We start from the raw sequence: 17,853 nt of genomic DNA on the forward strand, positions 1-17,853 counted from the left end.
TATCAATGTTTAAAACAGTTGTGCTGCTTCATATGTGTGGAAACCATGATACATTTTTTTTTAGGATTCTTTGATGAATAGTAAGTTCAAAAGAACAGCATTTATTTGAAATGTAAAATCTTATGTAACATTATAAATGTCTTTACTGTCACTTTTGATCAATTTAAAGCATCCATGCTGAATGAAAATAGTAAGGGGTTATTTATTTAATTATTGGTGTCTGTGTCTGAAAGTTCACAATGATTTTAAAGACCAGTTGCAAAAAAAATATATATATATATTTGGACTTTCTTCATAGCATGATGTCTATTCTTTTCTCTTGTCGTGTTTGTCTCTCGCTGTTCCTTTAGTCTTGGTGCTGCTGATCCTGACCCTCAAGCGTCACAGGAAGGGCCAGCTCATGTCTGAAGACGAGGAGGACATGCGGGACAACGTCATCAAATACAACGATGAGGGAGGCGGCGAGCAGGACACACAGGCGTACGACATGAGCGCCCTGCGCAGCCTCTACGACTTCCCCGAGGTCAAAAACTCAGACTCGGGCCCCGAGCTGCACCCGGTCCCGCAGCGGATCCAGAACAGAGTGGTTGGAGACAGGGGCCCGGCTGACTTCTCGGTTTTCAAAGGCTACATACGCAAGAAAGTGGAGCAGGCGGACGCAGACTTATCGGTGCCGCCGTACGACTCGTTCCAGACTTATGCTTTCGAGGGCAGCAGCTCGCCGGCTCTCTCGCTAAGCTCCATCCGTACCCTGTCCACCACCTCGGAGCAGGACTTCTCGTACCTCAGCGACTGGGGGCCGCGCTTCAGGCAGCTGGCGGGATACTACGCCCCGGCCCAACCTGAGGAAGAAGGGTCCTAGCATCATCCTGTGATCAGCATCCCGTTTCCGTTCTCCCTGCAGTTCCGCATTGAAGTTGTTTGGATCCCAGTCAGTCTGGAGAGTTTTAATGTCACCCGTTACACTTTGTAAAGTGACTCCTCATCTTGTAGAAAAGTTCAGGACAAATACTGAAGGAGAAAAACAACTAGGCCGGGTGCTGGGCAAACCTCCAACATCTTCTCACCTGTCAGCGAGAGCAAGAGGAACAGGGCCGTGCCATATGCACCACGAAAAACACTCATTCTTTGCTTTTTTTTTTTTTTTTTTTTTTTGTAATTTCTTTGCCCATCTGTGGAGATAAATGACTGTAAGTCACCAGGATCCGGACGGATTCAACGGAAAGACTTTTTAATCACCAACATTTAAAAAGAACCTTAAATAAATATGTATTTATTTAAAGAAAAACAAACAAACAGAAAGAAAAAAAAGTAAAACGATATTTATGTATTTATTGCTTTCTATTTATTTATTTATTCATCCTGGCAATGGACCGAAATACAAAAATGGACAATTTTCTGATTAATTTGTCAGGGTGACAGACAAGGACTGAATATCCTGTGGGTAAAAAGCAAAAAAAAAAAAAAAAAAAAAACATGAATTGGGGTCGGATCGCTGAGAGGAGTTTGCAAACTATCAGTGACAGTAAATCAGTGTTGAAAATATTTGTATTTATTTTTTAGAAACTCTTTTTGTAAAATACAAAGCGTTTCTGCTGAAGAAAAGTAACGGCCGTTGGGGCGAATCTCACAAAAACATGTCAAAATCACGCTTCACCCCCAAATCAAGAGAATAAAATAAGAAATGACGTTTTGCATGAAGAAGATGAAGTCTGTTTTTAATGTGTTTATGACGATTAAGCATTTTGCCTCCAAAATTACTGTAATGCATCTAGATGTTTCACTTTTTTGTATTTTTCATTATTCTCAGTAAGATTCTCTGGACTGTAATATAGTTCAATATAGTTAAATTACAGCAGTTTTTATTGCCGTAATACAAATTTGGGGAAATGTGCTTAATTGTCATAAAAAATAATGTTATCATATAAATAGGCTTCATTTACTTTCAGCCACCAGCAAAGTATAATTGAATATTTCTTTCTTTAGATTTTGGAGTGAAATATGATTCTTTGACAGGTTGTGTGAGCATTGGTTTTGTCTGTGTTGTGTTGCTTTTCAACTAATTATCCAGATCACTCGTTGTGGATGTTGCGTTCGGCATTGAATCTTTCCTGTGAAGACTGTTTTCAAGGAGAGTTTTGAAAGACAAGACAACATGGCACAATACACGACAAGAAACAAACGAGGCCATCTGACAGCTCCTTTATCCATTATTTTTTAGATATCCCAAGATATACATGTTCATTGATGATTTGTACGTGTGCCGAGACGTTTCCAGTTTGCTTTCCTTTGGGTGATTTGATTGGTTTTTGATCATTCTGTGTTGGGTTGAGGATGATAAACTAGAGATGGGGTGCAATGGTCGTGTTTTTCCCTGAACCAGCACCCTTAAATGTCTACACAAAAATGCAGATGTATGGCTCAAAATACAACTGAATTCATCAATAAATATTTACAGTTTTTCAAAGGTTTTCTTGGGTGACTTTGTGGGCCACAAAAGATTGCATACTAGACGATAAATCGCACTAACAAACATGTCCAGGTCACATTTTTAGCCCAAAATCCAAAAAATAGGGGGAAAACTGATTTTTTTTAGAACCCTTTTTTATCTCCACATTTTGACCGTATTTTAATAACAATTAAAAATATTTTGGTTCCAAATTCTCATATCTGTTAAGCATCCTTATTTATTATATTATTTATCCATATTTGTTTGTTTTGTAATTCTCATTGCTCTCCATGGTGATTATCATTACTGTAATACCTTTATAAAATTCTATAATTAATTTTTTTATTAAAATTTGCATAAATTAATGGTAACACATGAACTATATCTGTAATGTATACATATAAATTTAAATATCATTAATGTCTTTACAGTGATGCAAATTTTGTGCAAAAATGGTCATTTGGATTAATGCAAAAATGAAATTTTGCATTCAGTTCATTCAAGATGTAAATGAGTTTGTTTCTTCATTGGATTTGGAGAAATGTTGCATTCTCATTCCGACGGCACCCATTCACTGCAGAGCATCCATTGCTGAGACAGTGATGCAATGCTAGATTTATCCAAATCTGATGAATAAACAATCTCATCTTCATCTCGGATGGTCTGAGGTTGAGGACATTCTCAGCAAGTTTTCATTTTTGGGTGAACTATGGCTTTAATGTCGATGCAAAACCAATGAAGTGTTGCAATAAACCAACAATGATGTTGAATACAGGGATGTTGCTTTAACACACAATGTAGCAGCAGATGTTCTCATTTTACTGGAGCTTGTTTTTGCTTTCAGCCGCGGCAGCGTTTGATGGATGAGCTCTTATGGCAGTGTATAAACCTACACACGTCAGCGGCCACCCAGAGCAAGTCAAGAGAGACGTTTCAAAACACAGCGTTCGTTCAGAATCAAAATAGTTCAAACACAGATAGGAAGGACATCAAAACAGCCTGCAATTACAATGAAAATGCAAGGCTAATGCAGGCTGGAGATAGAATCATACCGTAGATGATTCATCCAATCATCTCATGTTTTATTAAAAGGTAACAGGGAACTGACAGAATGGAATTACGTGTTCTTTGACCCTGATCTTCATTGACAGTCGTCCATGCGGGATCATTATGCTGTTAAAGGAATGCCGAAGCCCCAGAGCCATAATGAAATCCTCATCAAGCAAATGTCACGGAGAGGCAGCCGCTGACTAATGCAATGACAGACGCGCAAAAGAACAAGAGTGTGTATCGCTCCGAGGCAACGTGTGTGTGTGTGTGTGTCTGTGTTAGTTTGTCCATGTTTTGTCCTCGATGTTTAATTTAAAGCACACAGATTGATTCCTCCGTCAACATTCCCTTGAAAACATTCTAAGCATCGAACTTTGAATGAATGAATTCTTCACATTAATTTGATGCAATCATTAGTAGTGAGATCAATTTGTAATTCTGTTCGATAATCATTTTCATTTTACGGCTGATATTTTAGATCAGCGTTGTTTTAGTATTAATTATGTATTACTATTATATAGTATTTATTAATATTTAGAATTTGATATTTTCAGTCCTCCTTTTTATTTTAGATAATTGTAATAATTTTGTTTTGCGCTTTTGGAATTGTTGTTAGTTTTTATTTTACACGTATATTTCTTTTACAAATGTATTTTTATTTCAGTTCACTTTTTTATCTAACGTTTATATTTTATTTTAGATTTCAGTAAAAACAACAGTAAAATATATGTATATTTGATATTATTAAAACTTTATTTCAATTAAAGAAAACATTTTAATCATTTTAGTTTTAGTAAACCTATAATAACACTATTCTAAACTATTTGATATAAATATCGGAGATAATTAGCATAACTCCCACAGTGTTGATTCCAATGATAAAATCAACCAGAATGATTTCTATAACTGATTGTGCATTGAGACACACAATCGAACCTATCTACAAATATTGACGTTAATTTGACAGAGCAAAACATCATTGTGAAAACAGAGCCAGAATGCTCGTGTGTGAAACAAACATATGCTTATATACGTTTCAGATAGAGAGAGTCAACATGATCTGGAGTAAAAAAACTGGGTTCTGTGTTGTCATCCTTCATGAGAGGAATGATCAGCGTTTGTTTGCTCGATCAGGATTTGTTTGCCAACAATTATAAACAGATATCCGTTGAGTCGCTCTGACAGAAGAGCAGAAGAATCCATCTACTTGGATACTCAAGGAGTTGGACTTGAATAAGAAACTTACACCTCATGTCAGTCATCACGGGTAATCTGTGATTTAATAGGTCTTAAGCTTCAAGTGTAGAATCTGTTTGAAGATGTGCTAAACTAACTGATACTGTATACACAGACCTCTGTATTAGAGTTGCATAAATCATTAACAGTCAGTTTTGCAGAATAATAGATAACTGTGATTGTTATAGTTTGTTCAGCCCAAAATGTAAATTTACTCACTCTCATATTGTTCTGCATACTATATGTTTGACTTTCTATCTTGTGTTACACACAAAAGGAGAAATTTGTACAGTAAGCATGTTTACAATTCTGTTTTTGCATACAAAGGAAATAAACAGCCGTTTTACAGTAAATAGTGAACTACATTCCAGACCTTCTAAACTCATGATAGAATATTTATTATTATTAATATTATTACTATTTTAGATCCAAATTCAATATTCTTTGTCTCTATTTAATGAATAAGAGTTGTGCGTCCCTGTGTCCCATGACCAACAATGCAGCTGTTTTAAAAATATTTTTAAAGGAGGTCTTATTCTTACCAAGGCTGCATTTATATGATCATAGATACAGTAAAATCAGTAATATTGTGAAATATTATTACTATTCAAAGTAGCTGTATTCTATGTGAATATATTGTCAAATATAATTTATTTCTGTGATGTGCAGCTGTATTTTCAGCATCATTACTCCAGTCTTCAGTGTCACATGATCTTCAGAAATCATTCTAATTTGATGATTTGCTGCTCAAGAAACATTTCTGATTATTATCAATGTTGAAAACAGTTGTGCTGCCCAATATGAAACATTTCTGATTATTATCAATGTTTTCTCAGGATTCGCAGATGAATAGAACGTTTAAAAGGACAGCATTTATTTGAAATAGGAATATTTTGTAACATTATAAATGTCATAATGTCACTTCTGATCAATTTATTGCATTCTTGCTGATCAGAAGTATTAGTTTATTTAAAAAATAAGTAAACAAATAAAGTTAAGTCTGTTTCTCAAACAAAGCATTATATGACATCAGAAGATAGTGCACAAGTCTTCTTGACTACTTTTGGTGCTTTTTTGTTTTGTTTGTTTCTTGGTTTCTTTCTCTTTTTTTTAAGCTAGCTTTTAAAAATCATCATTCACAGTCACTGAACTGAAAACAGTAAACTGGACATTCTTCTAAACATCACCTTTTATGTCCACAGAAGAAAGAAAGTCATAAAGGACTGGAACAACATGATGGTGAGCAAATTATCTTTTTTTTTTTTTTTTTTTTTGCAAATCACAATCTTTAGTGACTTAAATATGATTCTCTAATCAACTTCTAGTGACTATAGGCACACTGTTAGTCAGTTCAAAAGGTGAAGTAGTTTTCTCACCTCAAGCACTGTGAGCATTCGTCAGCATTCAGCGATCGCTCCACACGTCATGACAGTGCTCTGGACATTTCCAGCACTAATTAACTGTGGCGACATCCACTTTGCAGTTAGATGAAAGAACACAGCAGCCAATTTACACCCTTTACACCCGCTGTGCAGGCATCATGCACACTAATAAGGGCACAGAGTCAGGGCTGAAGTTTGCGTGCCTCAATTAACTGGCCGTGTTTCACTGTCAGTAATGGAGTAGCCTTTTTTGGGTTTAATGCAGAATATAATTTAAAAAAGTATCAAAATGATACTAAAATAACTGGTTCTAAGCTTAGTGCAAAGATTTTTGATTGTGTAGTTCACGTGCCAGTGATAATATACCATTGAGATACCTTTCTTCAGTTATTACAATCTCCTTTAGTCAAAGTGACAATCTGTCAGATGTTGGGATAATGATGTGATTCTGAGGGAATGGAGGACGAAGTGTGGCAATCTCTGCTGTAAGTATAATCTAAAATGGAAATGCATTTGATGTATATTTTCATCCTTGCTGTGTGTGTGTGTAAAGTGTGTTATTTACATCATGCTGGGCTTATTTCATAGTTCATTATGTTTGCCAATGCATAAGACATAAAAATCCAACTGTCAGTGCATGGCTTTGTTCCTGGAATTCGGCAAGGAACAGGTTCACCATGAGGGACTCTGGATCTAAATGCATCTGTTTGCCACAGCATCAGAAGCGAGGAGCTCGGCTTTTATGAAGACTTAACAAAAAGAGCCAGGCACACGCTGCCCTGTTCCTCGAGAAAAGAAAAAAAAAAAACTGTGAATGGGCCCCATCTGAAAAACACATCAGCAGTCGAGATGAAATGCTGTTCCCAACTCATTTGACTTCAGTAATGTCACACATTTCTAAATGAAAGAGGATTTTTAATCATGTAGATTTGATTTTATCTATTAGGAATTGATTAGATGGACAGAAAATGTGACATGAGTAGAGGAGAGAAGCTAAAAACCTCAGGATTTGTGAATGCAAGATAAAGCTGTTTTTATTTGCTCAACAATACAAGAAAAACTGTAAAATTGTGAAATATTTGTACAATTTAAAATAACTGCTTTTTGTTTGAATACATTGTAAGATTTAATTTATTCCTGTTTTCAAATCTGAGTTTTCAACATCATTACTTGCAAATGTGCACTTACGTAAAATTTAAAAATGTAGAGCACAAATGCATTCATTTTTTATTTGAATTATGTTTTTTTGTTTTGTTTTTATTTTTTTTTTTTTGGTTGTGTGGAGTTGTGAATTTTAATTTTGATGTATGTGGTGTTAGAGTTAGGGATAACACACACACACACACACACAAGCTGTTATGAGCCGCTGTGTACACACACACACACACACACACACACACACACACACACACACACACACACACACACACACACACACACACACACCTGTTGTTCTACCAGTTTGACCCACTCTCAGTATAATCTGCTTTCTAAATGTTTACTGACAGATTGGAGTCCTGCAGCTTTGTTTTGCATCGAGGCCTTTCTCACTGCTACAGAGAACTCATGCAAACCCTGCTGGGAGCGTCATGCTTCATCTGCCCATTGGCCAAGAACCTAGTAGTGTGTTACTGATGGGTAAGTGACGTCAACAACCTTTTAGATATGAAGTGACATTTTTAATCCATAATAAATGTGTATGTATTAATTAAATATTTTATTAATTAATCATATATTTTCATACTTATTAATACATATATTACTTATTTACTATTTATTTAAAAATCTTTAATAAAAATATATAAATTATTTATCAAAAATAATTTATATATATATATATATATATATATATATGTGTGTGTGTGTGTGTGTGTGTGTGTGTGTGTGTTTTCATATTTATTAATATATTTCACTTTAATTCCATAATTTGTTTTTAATTCTATTTCATTAACTATAAGTGTAATTAAGTTAAAATTGAATGATAAAAAATATGGAATTAAAGTAAAACAATAATTTATATATATAAATATATATATATATATACATTAATGATTTATATTTTTATATTTATTTTTGTGTGCATGTATTTTATCACACAAATAACATAATTATTAATTATAAATGTTTAAATAAATTAATATATTTATATACTTTTATATTTACTTATTTATTTAGTTTTTATTTATTTATTGAACTATTCTTCAAAATTTCTTTTCACAATTGGTTTACATGTTGATATCAACTCCTCAATGACCAATTCATCCCAAGCAGACCTTTTTTTTTTGTTTTATGCACAGATTTGGGTCAGCATTGAAAGTATGATTGTGAGAGCAGCATAAGTCAGTTAACAATGGACGTAGTTTGATGACGGCAGAAGCAGAAAGTGTCCAGCCAGCACTCTGGAATTGAGGTTCCCATCCACAATGAACGCCCTCAAGATTTATTGTCAAATTAATGGAATTCCCTGCGCACCGAACCCCGGTGGGTGGACGGATGTAAGCACATCTCCGGCTGGAAGTGTCGACGCTGCAAAAACATCAAAGTAAATGTTTCACCGCTGACAGAGACACATGTACATTTGTTCACAGTCGTGAATTAGTGAATAATCAGAGCGAGAAATCCAGATCGATACAGACTAAGAGAGCTGCACTTGTAGCATCACATCTGATGCATTAGCCCAGTGTTTTTACTATTCAGTTAGCAAAAGACTGTGATTGATTGTAGTTTGTATAATAGTATGATATTTTGGTTACAGCGTTTTCTGATTTTAATTTGTATTAGTTCTGAATTTTTGTCATTTTCTATTAGATTTGAAATGTCTATAAATAATTTATAAAGCTTTAGATTTTAAATGTACTTTTTTAGTTTTACTTATTTTAGTGCTCCAACTTTAAATATATATATAGTTATTATCTATATATTATATCCTATATATATATATATATATATATATATTATATATATATATATATATATATACATCCACACTGTATATCCCTGACTAAGGATTTTCATAGTCGAATGGGAATTTTCGAAACTTGCCGATATTCGATTGATAGTCGAATCATATGTTCTGGGGGCGGGGCAAAAAACATTACCAAGAGTCAAGTCAGACATTCGACAGTCAAAATTACATTAACACAAAGGGAACATGTGTAACGGATGCCTCGCAGATACAAACAGGGTAAATACTGGTTTATGCTTTGAAACGTTCTGCATTTCTGTTTTGAGCTGCGTGCGCTGAAGATGACAAGTAGAATGAAACAGCAGGTTTTTAATCAATGGGATTTAACTCATAATTTATCTCATATAGAATACGCTTTGTTATTTATACAACATAACTTTAATATTATGACTTATAGGCTATCTGCATAAAATGCCCTGAATGCACATGAACGTGTCTGTGCGGGTCTAAATGAACTGCTTTTGTTGTCGCGTTCTTCAAGCAACAACGTGCAGAAACACGGCAGAAACTAAACTCTAAAAATTCACAGCGTTTAATTATAATTGTTATGTATATGACAGTCCCAGTTATTATTAAAGGTGCTGCATGTAGGATTGACACCGAGTGGTTGAACTAGGTATTGCAGTCCAAATTCCAAATATTGGAGAGTGTTTTTTCACCCGGCACCTCCTCCTCAGACGCACACGCAGGTTGCCAGATTGACAACACCAACAGGAACGAGCGCACTTGACGATGAATGAAATGAAATACGCTGTGTTTTCCGCCAACTGGCAACCCGGGGTACCGGAATACAATTGGTTAAACTGGCAGTGGGCAGGTTTCACAAACCAAAACAAAGACCGACATTCCGGCCCTGAACGCACATTTTCAAAGGAGAATAACTGACTGTAGCATTGTTTTTCAGATAAACAAGTATGTCAACTTAGCATGTTTCTTAAATATCTGCAAACATATAATGGTATTTTTATGCTTTAGTAGGGTCAAAAACTTACACAGCACCTTTAATATTCTGCATTGTTGTTTGTCCTGCTGGCGCTGCTCGCTGAAGAGATAATCACAGTAGTACTACAATGAAGCACTCTACTGCAGTGCAACTTAACCAAATGCATGTTATACGAGATAAATAATATATAAGCATACACGATATATATAAACCAGCTGAAATGTTATGGAATCAATTGTACCCTACCTGATCAAAAAAAAAAAAAAATAATTCTTTCACTCTGCCTGTGTCAGTTTGAGTCTTGTTAAAGTTTTAATCCCTGCCACCAAGATGCTCCTCTGTTGGTCACGGATTATGGAAAGTGAAACTTAAATCAATAGAGGTGGTTGGATTTATTCACTCACGTTAAAATATTTATTTGAAGCTTCTTTCTTTTCAGATTCTTATTTACAGCATTACTTTAATAGGCTGTATATTATCTTATTGGGAGAAAACCAGTAGTTCTATTGGGTCCTCGAATCTGATTGGCTGAGAGGAGTGCGATATTCTAGTGATAGCTTCACCGTTTGTATCACTCCGCTTGCAGTATGTTTCACAGCGAATGTCATGACGTATGCACAAATCCAATATAATTTAAAAATAATAATGTGTCACAGAATGTAGTTTTAAGAGTTTTTTGGCGTTAATGTATTTGTTTAGACTTCAGATATGTGGTTTGTTAATAAAGATAACGCTCAGTGCTCATGAACCCGCCGAGAGCAGCCTCACCTCGGACAGATCTTCTGGAATTTGCCGCTGGCTCTGATGTCTCTATAGTGGTTTAACATGAGATATCATTTGTTTTGGGTAAATCTAATGGGCAGTCTTTGGTCTCATTAATCTTTTATTTGTTCCAAAACAAATAGTCATGTTTATTTAATATACAATTATTAAATAAACCTGACATTTAAGGTCAATTAGACAAAAGTTAGCTTATTTTATTTTTAAAACTATTATTTTATTTCAATGTTATTCATTTATTCATTCCCCTAACCACTTCCCCTGGCCATTTATACCCCTATTTATCCCTGATATTAGGGGAATGCACAAAGAACATGCTCATGTATAGTTTGAAAGGACCCGAATGTTAAAGTTTGCTGTAAATGCATGCCATGTTAAGATTATGAGCATGTTTTGTTTTCACAAAAGGGTGTTCACAGCTTGTTGTGAATGTAGTCTATCCAACCAAATGCATTGCCAATTCAAATGAACCCTGGCTTTAGCTCTCTAAATGAAGAAGTTTGAGGTTTATGTGATACAGACTGCTGCAGCTATCTTCATCAGGAATTCCAGTCACTCTTGAACAATAGCCACATGTGATTGAGGTGAGCAGGATAATGCTGCAAAACTCATGTGTTCTTAAATTAAAGTCAATCCCCTGTAATCCAGCTCATCTGCACTCAACGGCTGAGACCGTAGACAAGACCAATACCTGGAAACACGGCCTCCACTTGTCTTTTTAAATTAAAATTAGCAGTATATAATGGGTTTTTCTGCTTTGGTGGATGCAGTGGAGATACTACACTGTGGAATTTGAATTAAAAACTTATTTGTTTGTTTTTGTTTCTCTTTTAGTATAACTTATGCATTGTTATAGTATTTATTAATATTTTGAATTAGCTCTTATTGTAATAAAGTCAGTTTTCATTTTAATTTTTAGTTTGTTTTAGTAACTTTGTTATGTGATTTAGTCTTTTTATTATTATTATTATTCAGTATTTCTTTTCAATTTAATAAATTTTTATTTCAGTTTTTGTAATTTAAGATAAACTTATTTTCTTTCAGTAATTTTTCCAATGCAGGATTTCTAATTTTTAATTTCTATTAATTATTTTTTTTTAGTTACATCTAATTACATCTAATACGTATATTTTATTTTATTTCAAATGTAGGGCAATTAACAAAAACAAACAAAACAAAACAAAATTCCAAATGAGAATTGTGAGATAAAAAAGTTGTGATTACCTTATTTATTTATTTATTTATTTGTTTGTTTGTTTGTTTGTTTAGTCTATTTGTTTTTTGCCATGGAAATGGAAATGACCATATATCAGGCATATATATGATATACGGTCATACTGAGATAAATCATTGAAGAACTGACAAACATTTGTGGCAAATAAAAGTTAGTTTTAATTAATTTATTTTTTATGCATTTTACATGCTATCAAACATTTATTTGCTTTCATTATATCCCACACAGCCTCGTTTTAAGTTGTCAGTTCAAACATGCCGTCGACTCTTTCTAAATGCTGTATAGTGATTTATAGAGATGTGGCGTTAGGAATGTGTGGATATATATCAGTCCATGTAAAGCAGAAGGGCTCAGGGAGCCTGTATGTGTGACAAAGTGTTTTGTTCACACTTACTTCCCTTTCACCCCTGGCATTTGTCAAGAGGAGTGACAGCATGAAGACAAGACCATCATGCATTATTGAAGAGCGTGGCCGTCACACACAGCCTCTCTTTCATTATCTGAGAGCAGTTAAAGCACGCGTCCTCTCCAAACACTGGACAGGGATCACGCAGCGGCAGCGTGTGCTGGATTCTGTGAGTGTGCTGTAAACTGAGTTATATGGATTATCCTATAGGTGCTCATCAGCTGATGAGAGAGACACATGGGTCAATGTTTGATGAGTTTGATTTTTGGTCAGCTGAACTCCTTTGAGACTAAATATTTTCTTGAAGTCCTCTTGCGATTTTAAGATAATAAGAGCACATTTGCAAGCAGAGTTATAGTTAAAGGGTTAGTTCACCGAAAAATTAAAATTATGTCATTAATGACTCACCCTTATGTCTCTGCAAACCCGTAAGACCTCCGTTCATCGTCGAAAATACATTTTGGGACTTAATTCAGCATTGTCTCCTCTTCCGGATCTGTTGTGAGCGTGTTCACGATGCTGTTGACGTACGACACTACTGACATGTTTTCTGGTGCACCCAATAACAACGATAACACGTCAGCAGCTTCATACGTCAACTGTCACAGCAGTCGCACTCACAACAGACCCGGAAGAGAAGACAATCCTGAATAAAAATATTTTTGGATCAAAATGTATTTTCGATGCTTCCACGAATTCTAATGGACCATCTGAAGTCACATGGACTACTTTGATGATGTTTTTATTACCTTTCTGGACGTGGACAATATACCGTACATAAATTTTCAATGGAGGAACTGAAAGCTCTCGGACTAAATCTAAAATATCTTAAACTGTGTTCCGAAGATGAACGAAGGTCTTACGGGTTTGGAACGACATGAGTGTTAGTCATTAATGACATAATTTTCATTTTTCGGTGAACTAACCCTTTAACTAAAACTAAATCATAATAAAAATCCATTACTTTGAAATAAAATAATTAACTGAAATGAAATATGTATTTTTATTACTGTTGTCATTTTAGCTAGTTTTCAAAGTTTTTTTTTTTTTATTTACTTTAACTTGATGTACTAAAATAACTAAAACGAAAAAAATAAACAGAAATAAAATTTTAAAAATTAATACAAATAAAATTAATAAAACCATATAGGTATAAAAAAGTAATAAAAATTACAAAAATACACAACAAAAGTATTCAACTTTAAATAAAATGAAAATGAAATAAAAATGGCTCAAAATAAAAAATGAATTTAAAATCTTAATAAATATAATAGTATCTCAATGAGTTCATGGGTTCTATAATGTTAAAATGTATAAAATATTTAATCTTATTTAGTAAGTGATTTATTTTGATGTTTTATTTATTTACAGTTATTTTATTTTATATATTTTATTTTTTATTTAGATTTTTTTTAATATTTGATTTTAGCTATTTAGCTAACTATATTTTCAATTTACTTTAACTTGTACAAAATAAAATTTAATAAAACGATATATAAACATAAAATTGACAAAAACACAACAAAATGACTCTAAAGTAAAATGAAAATGGAAAATAAAATAATAAATTCATATTCTCAAAAAAAAATATTTAGTAACTATTTCATTCTGATTTATTTTATTCATTTACAATTATTTATTTGACATTTTTATTGTTTAATTAGTTATCAATTCATGAACCTCTGTTTGGGAAAGCTGCTGGCTTGTGTTAGAGTATTAAAAGTGTGTCACTTCTCCAGTCTCCAGTCAGCACTTTCAGAGGAAATCACCCTACGGATGTCTTACTTATAGCTGTATATATTATTTAACATTGAAGCACTTCACCTTTAACACCAAACCAGGTTTAGATATTGTGCTTTCATCCACCATTGATTTTTTTTTTTCTTTTTTCTTTTTTTCTTCCCTAATATTCTCGTCACCCTTTGTTGTGAAGAACCAGCCATCACCAACGCTGTCCTCCGGGACGAACCGTACAAGATAGTTTTCAGCCTTTGAAAAGCCTCGACCAAACCAGCCGCTTACAGAGCTTTGACTCAACGCTCAGTGTCTGAAAGTCATTTCCATCTCAATGACACACATCTCAACATCCCTCAGACAGAGATAGAACAAATAAGCCAATAATTAGACCTGATTCCGTCTTGAGGACCCAATATTAGCTTGATTATGATGGTAATTAGTTAGTAATTAGTCATAGATAGAGGGGATAGAGAGTCTTCAGGATTTAAGATGTATTGTTTTTTGTTTTTTTCAATTTTTTATCTGTTCTGATTGAAAGAATTGTCATGTCGTAAAACCCATCGGCGCCTCGGAGGAGCCTTTGTGGCTTTACGAAATGAAATAACGTGCGCCGCAAGCTGGGTATTTGGACGAGTAGAATTACGGGGCGAGTGGAGTAATTACATTTTATTGTTTCCCGCGTTCACCTCTGTTCTCCAGCCGTAGTTCGTCATGCTCCTCGCCATCAGCCTCCCTCTGAGAACATCCTTTATTATGGCACTCTCCTCCCTCCATACACTAAATTTGATCCCCTTTCATTATGCAAATCAATTTCATTTTGGGCGAAAAAGCAGGGAGTTGGCGAACAAAGATGGATGAAAAGGACACAAAGGGGCAAAAATTGGAAGCAGGAATGGGGTCCTGGATGAATTTGTACGCTGTAAATTAAATTTGCTTACTTGTCTTCTCAGTGTTATGTCAGTTTTACAGTATATTCCACATGCATTTTTCAAGAGTTTAGACAAACGTTTTTCCTGAGGTTGTTCAAATCTGTCATTAAAGAGTCTGAGAGTCATAATTATAACATCACACTCTGACAATAACATATTTAGTCAGAAAAGGAGCTGAACTGCAAGCCAAAGGGTTACGGGTTGATTTATCAGCCATGAAAAAAATAATTTTAAAATCTCAATTTTTTCTCCTGCTTCTCAGATGATTCTCCTTAGAAAGTGACTTCTTCAGAAGAGATGTAAATAATGGCTCAGGATCCTTGTTTTCATGGGGGAAGAGGTTCATGTATGACTGTTCATGCACTTAAAAAAATTATGATTAATATTAACATTATTTTCGGAAAGTGTAAATTTATGCAGAATTTAGTTAAAAGTATTAGTTATTTGTTGTATTTATTAATTTTCCACATACAGTATTGCAATTAGTAATATGCATTGCTAAGAACTTCATTTGAACAACTTTAAAGGTGATTTTCTCAGTTTCATTTATCAACCCCTGGTCACCGTCCAGAAGAAAATAAATAAATGAAAAAGAGTGAGCTGAGCACCGGATGAGATAAATGGGAGCATTACTGTAGTAATAATTCCTGGACATCACCACTTTGCCCTTGACTGGGTCACATTATCCTGGAGCTGCTCTTAAGGGATCGCACACGCAAACAGTCTTCTGTAAGTCTCTTTTTGGATGAAAGTGTCCTTTCAATACTACATTACCACCGCGTCACAATCAAGACTAAAGAATTCAGAAATCTGCATGATGTTCTCCTTCATGTCTTTCACTGACAGATGAATTTATTTCTAAAGTGTCTGATGTCAAGCTCGCTGCATTTCCCAATCAACTTAATTGAATTGTTGTGGGCAGAGGAAGCCAAAATTATCGTACGACTTACGGATTGATCAAAGCGAGGCGCCCACCGAGCAGGGTCATGACCTCTCTCCACATGCACCGCTGACTCACGCCGAGCTGTCTCAGCATGCCTGCTGATGCCAACAGCACACACACACACACACACACAGTCACCATTGGCAAGGTTAGCATCCTCCCCGCCCTCCTGTCACTGATTGAAAATAATGAGAATGTCACTTTGCACAGCAGCATGCTACAGAACCAAGAGTTTCATCCTGCAAATATATGTTTTTGAATGAATTCAGATATGCTAGAGTTAAAGACGGGTGGATTTTGTAAGTTTTGAGTTTCAAAAGCTTCCAGCTGCAATTTATAAAAAAATTGCATTCATGAGTGCAAGCCAGCTGCATTTATATTTAATGTCAGAGTGTTATTTTTTTTATAATGTCTAAATAATTATAATAATACATATACTATATATATATTCTATATATATATATATATATATATTATATATATATATATATATATATATATATATACTGCAAAATATGAGTATTAATATATTTTAAGAGCTATGGATATTGACTCAGATATATTCGGTCTAAAAGCTTTCAAACAAATTGTGAATTTTTTGTATTTTTATATTGCAGATTTTCAGATTGTTCTTTATTTAATGTTGTGCTTTGTTGAAGTGGATTTGTGTTCGCATTTGTGTTGGATTCACATTTATGGTTTAGGTGTTGTTTTTTAATATTGTCAGCGCCTAAATGAATTAAATTAAAATAATTAGTATCTATAATTGTGCATTTTTTGATTTTTTTTTTTTTTTTGGAATTTTTTTTTTTTATTTTTTGATATTTTTTTTTTAATTATTTAGTTAAGTGTTTATTTGTATCATTTATGTATATTATGCATCTCTCTCTCTCTCTCTCTCTCTCTCTCTCTCTCTCTGTGTGTGTGTGTGTGTGTGTGTGTGTGTGTGTTAGATAGATAGATAGATAGATAGAAAGATAGATAGATAGATAGAGAGGAGACTCGGTCATACGTCAGGATAACACAACAGCATAATTTATCTTTCTGCTGGTACCTCAGAAGGCTTGCAAAGTTTCACCAGGGACAAATGATACTGTACAGTTCCTCTCGACAACCTAAAATAATCACACATGACTTTGTTTCGGTCCCTCAGAAATTGGCAGCAATTTAAGATTGCAGAGGTTGAATGGTAATGTATCACAATAACATCCAAACCCCAATATGTACTATAGATCTACTGAGAGACCTGAAAACTAGCAGAAAGTAGCTTTGCCACAAATCAAATAGATGCATCAGATCAGGTTTGACAAATGATGGTGATCAGCAAAAAAATGAGTTACAATACTTGAGTTTGTGGTGCAAAAATAAAAGGCATTTGACAGCTTTAGTGAAGGAGATTTTCAGACTTTTTGGCCATTTCCCTTCAAACAGCTTTTGAAAACTTGGGGAATAAACAATTTTATAATGTGTCTCTCTCGCTCTCTCTCTCTCTCTCTCCCATTTGGAGCTTGACAGATGCGGTCACAATGAATTGTTGTTGTATGTGTTGTTTTGGTCAACGAAAGCAATTACGTCTGGCAGATTTGGAATGTCATGAGGGTGAATAAATAATAATAGAATTGTCATTTTCACTGCTCCTTTGAAAATGTTTTTCAGTAGTGCGACAGTAGCTCAGCGAAACACTTTAGCAGGGTGGCAAAGTGCTGCATCACTGTCTTCTGTCATGCTCTACTGCGTATGCAGCTTTGGAGATCAAACATTCTCCTTAAATGTCCACTCTTTCATATGCAATGTTGGGA

The 17,853-nt window shown here is 34.4% G+C and overlaps 1 protein-coding gene across 1 annotated transcript in view; it reads left to right on the forward strand.

Moving 5' to 3' along the window:
* The window catches only part of LOC109079965 (cadherin-22-like), a 182,028-nt gene extending 180,730 nt beyond the window's left edge, over window positions 1–1,298 (forward strand). The window contains exon 12 of the mRNA XM_042759078.1: window positions 351–1,298. Coding sequence (XP_042615012.1) covers window positions 351–862 — 512 coding nt within the window. The 3' untranslated portion in view covers window positions 863–1,298. The remainder of the gene's footprint in view (window positions 1–350) is intronic.
* The last annotated feature ends 16,555 nt before the right edge of the window (window positions 1,299–17,853 follow it).

The sequence above is a fragment of the Cyprinus carpio genome, chromosome A6 (genome assembly GCF_018340385.1).
Source record: "Cyprinus carpio isolate SPL01 chromosome A6, ASM1834038v1, whole genome shotgun sequence".
Lineage (NCBI taxonomy): Eukaryota > Metazoa > Chordata > Actinopteri > Cypriniformes > Cyprinidae > Cyprinus > Cyprinus carpio.